General features: G+C 48.9%; 1 protein-coding gene across 1 annotated transcript in view; it reads left to right on the forward strand.

Annotated features, from left to right (window-relative positions):
• Positions 1 to 2,333: 2,333 nt before the first annotated feature.
• EMH_0026310 (uncharacterized protein) overlaps positions 2,334 to 3,057 on the forward strand; it is a gene marked incomplete at both ends in the record, with an annotated part of 840 nt that continues 116 nt past the window's right edge. Inside the window, one exon of the mRNA XM_013502598.1 lies at positions 2,334 to 3,055. Within this exon, the coding sequence (XP_013358052.1) occupies positions 2,334 to 3,055 (722 nt within the window). The remainder of the gene's footprint in view (positions 3,056 to 3,057) is intronic.

Raw genomic sequence — 3,057 nt, forward strand, 5'->3', positions numbered from 1 at the left:
TTTTATCTAGCTAGCTGCTAAACCCTAAACCCCCTCCCCCCCCAAACCCTAAACCCTAAACCCTAAACCCTCGTAAATCTAGAAGCTGCATTTTTGCTCTTTTATAACCCTCCCCCCTAACCCCCAACCCCAAACCCTAAACCCTAAACCCTAAACCCTAAACCCTAAACCCTAAACCCTCGTACCTTCTATGATTCCTGGTAAATCTAGAAGCTGCATTTTTGCTCCTTTATAATAAAAGACGCCAGGCACACAAGTCAGAGTTGTAAACTCGTATGCAGCAACCTCACTAAAAGTACCTGCAGCAGCAGCAGCAGCAGCAGCAGCAGCAGCAGCAATATGAGTAGCAGCAGCAGCAGCAGCAGCAGCAGCAGCAGTATGAGTAGCAGCAGCAGCAGTAGTATGAGCAGCAGCAGCAGCAACAACTGCAGCAACAACTGCAGCAGCACCTGCAGCAGCAACTGCTGCAACTGCAAATGAAGCAACAACACCAGCAACAGAAGCAGCAGCAAATACTGCAGCAGCAACAACTGCAGCACCGCAATGCCTCCTACCACTACTACTACAACTACTACTACACCTGCTGCTGCTGCTGCTGCTGCTGCTGCTGCTGCTGCTGCTGCTACTAATAATATATATATTAAGAAGAGTACTACCGAAGGAAACCCGACAAGCCCAATCCTAGCTACAACTATACAACTAAAACTCCTCTCGTTCTCGCTCTTGCTGCTGCAGCAGCAGCAGCAGCAGCAGCAGCAGCAGCAGCAGCAGCAGCAGCAGCAGCTCACCAGTGAGTTTATTAAGAAGGGTACTTTTACCGACAGAAGGAAACCCCACAAGCCCAATCCTAGCTACAACTATAAAACTACAACTAAAACTCCTCTCGTTCTCGCTCTTGCAGCAGCAGCAGCAGCAGCAGCAGCAGCAGCAGCAGCAACAACTCACCAGTGAGTTTATTAAGAAGGGTACTTTTACCGACGGAAGGAAACCCAACAAGCCCAATCCTAGCATCTCCCGTCAATCCTCTCTAATACTATAACTATACAACTACAACTCCTCTCGTTCTCGCTCTTGCTGCAGCAGCAGCAGCAGCAGCAGCAGCAGCAGCAGCAGCAGGTATAATATCTCACCGGTGAGTTTATTAAGAAGGGTACTTTTACCGACAGAAGGAAACCCAACAAGCCCAATCCTAGCATCTCCTGTCTTCGCAACGTCAAAACCATCAGCATTTCCTGCTGCTCCTTTTTTTGTATTTCCTTCGATTAATTGATTTTTTAATTTTGCTAGTTTTGCTTTTAATAAACCTAAATGGTAATTTGTTGCTTTATTTTTTTGTGTACGAGATATCTCATTCTCCACCTCTGCTATCTTTTGTAATACTGACATCTTCTTTTTATTTTTTCTTTTCTCTTTCTTTTGATGGGTTACAGTCTAGGGTTTAGGGTTTAGGGTTTAGGGTTTAGGGTTTAGGGTTTGGGGGTTGGGGGGGGAGGGTTTGGGGTTTATGCGGTGGTTTGTGGTTTTTTTAGCGGGGTTGGGGGGTTTTAGATGTTTATAGATTTATTTTGTTTATATTGTTATATACACTAAACCCTAATAAACCCTAGTAAACCCTAGTAAACCCTAATAAACCCTAAACCCTAGTTTGTAATTATAAAGAGAGAAAAAAAAAGAAGAGGGAGAGAAAGAGGGTTTAGAGAAGAGAAAACAAGAAAGAGTTATATATGTCGATGAAAATATACAAAACCCTAAACCCTAAACCCTAAAAAACCCTAAACCCTAAACCCTAAAAAACCCTAAACCCTAAACCCTAGCAGCAAGAGAAAAGGAAATATAAGGATGCGTGTAAACCCTCCTCCAACACAAAACTCCCTAATAAGCCAAAGACGCCGCCAAATAAAAATTTATAAACTGCATGCAGCAGCAAAGCTAACAGCAGCAGCAGCAGCAGCAGCAGCAGCAGCAGCAGAAGCAGCAGCAGCAGCAACAGAAGTAGCAGACTGTGGGGCTGCATGCGGGGCTCGGTGATAGTTAATTTATTCTGCTGCTTTTTGTTTTTTTTATTTAATTAAAAAATAAAAATAAAAAAAATATAAACAACACATTACCTCTAACACAACTGCAGCAGCTGCAGCAGCAGCAGCAGCAGCAGCAGCGACAGCAGCAGCTGCAGCAGCAGCAGCAGCAACTGTCGGCATGTAAAAGTATAATCAAGACACAGCTCCTTGCACCTTCCTGCAGCAGTAGCTGCAGGAGCTGCAGCTGCAGCAGCACAAACTGCAGCAGCAGCAGCAGCAGCAGCAGCAACAGCAGCAGCAGCAGCAGCAGCAGGCATGTCTCGGCGTTCCCTCCCTTTTGCTGTTGGCTGTTTGCATGCGGCCTCTCTGAGGTCCTTCGGGGCCCCCCATCTGTGGGGGCCCCCCTGCTGCTGCAGCAGCAGCAATGCAGCAGCAGCAGCAGCAGCAGCAGCAACAGCAGCAACAGCAGCAACAGCAGCAACAAGGAGCTGGTGCAGCAGCCTGTCTATCACGCAACGTTCGGCGCTTCATACAGCTGCTGCAGCTAGCCATCCAGCAGCAGCAACACCTGCAACAGCAGCAGCAGCAGCAGCAGCAACAGGAGCAGCAGCAGCAGCAGCAGCACCGCGTACAGATGCAGCAGCAACATTCTACCAGAACTCTGCACCTGCCAGGGAGGCAGCAGCAGCAGCAGCAACACCGGCCGACGTAGCAGCAGCAGGTACCTCTACAGCAGCAACAGCAGCAGCAGCAGCAGCAGCAGCAACAGCAGCAGCAGCAGCAGCAGCAGATCAAGTAGCAGGGCTGAGGTACAGGTGGAGGCCCCCTCTTGGGGTAGTTGAGTCTATGCAGCAGCAGCTGCAGCCGCTGCAGCAGCTGCAGCAGCTGCAGCAGCTGCAGCAACTGCAGCAGCAACCGATGCAGCAGCAGCAGCCGTTGCAGCAGCTGCAGCAGCTGCAGCAGCTAGCAGCAGCAGCAGCAAATCAACTCATAGAATGCACAAACCCTGACTTTATAGCATGGGGCCCCTCCTGGGGCC

The sequence above is a fragment of the Eimeria mitis genome, genomic scaffold (genome assembly GCF_000499745.2).
Source record: "Eimeria mitis Houghton genomic scaffold, Emh_scaff968, whole genome shotgun sequence".
In the NCBI taxonomy this organism is placed as follows: Eukaryota; Apicomplexa; class Conoidasida; order Eucoccidiorida; family Eimeriidae; genus Eimeria; species Eimeria mitis.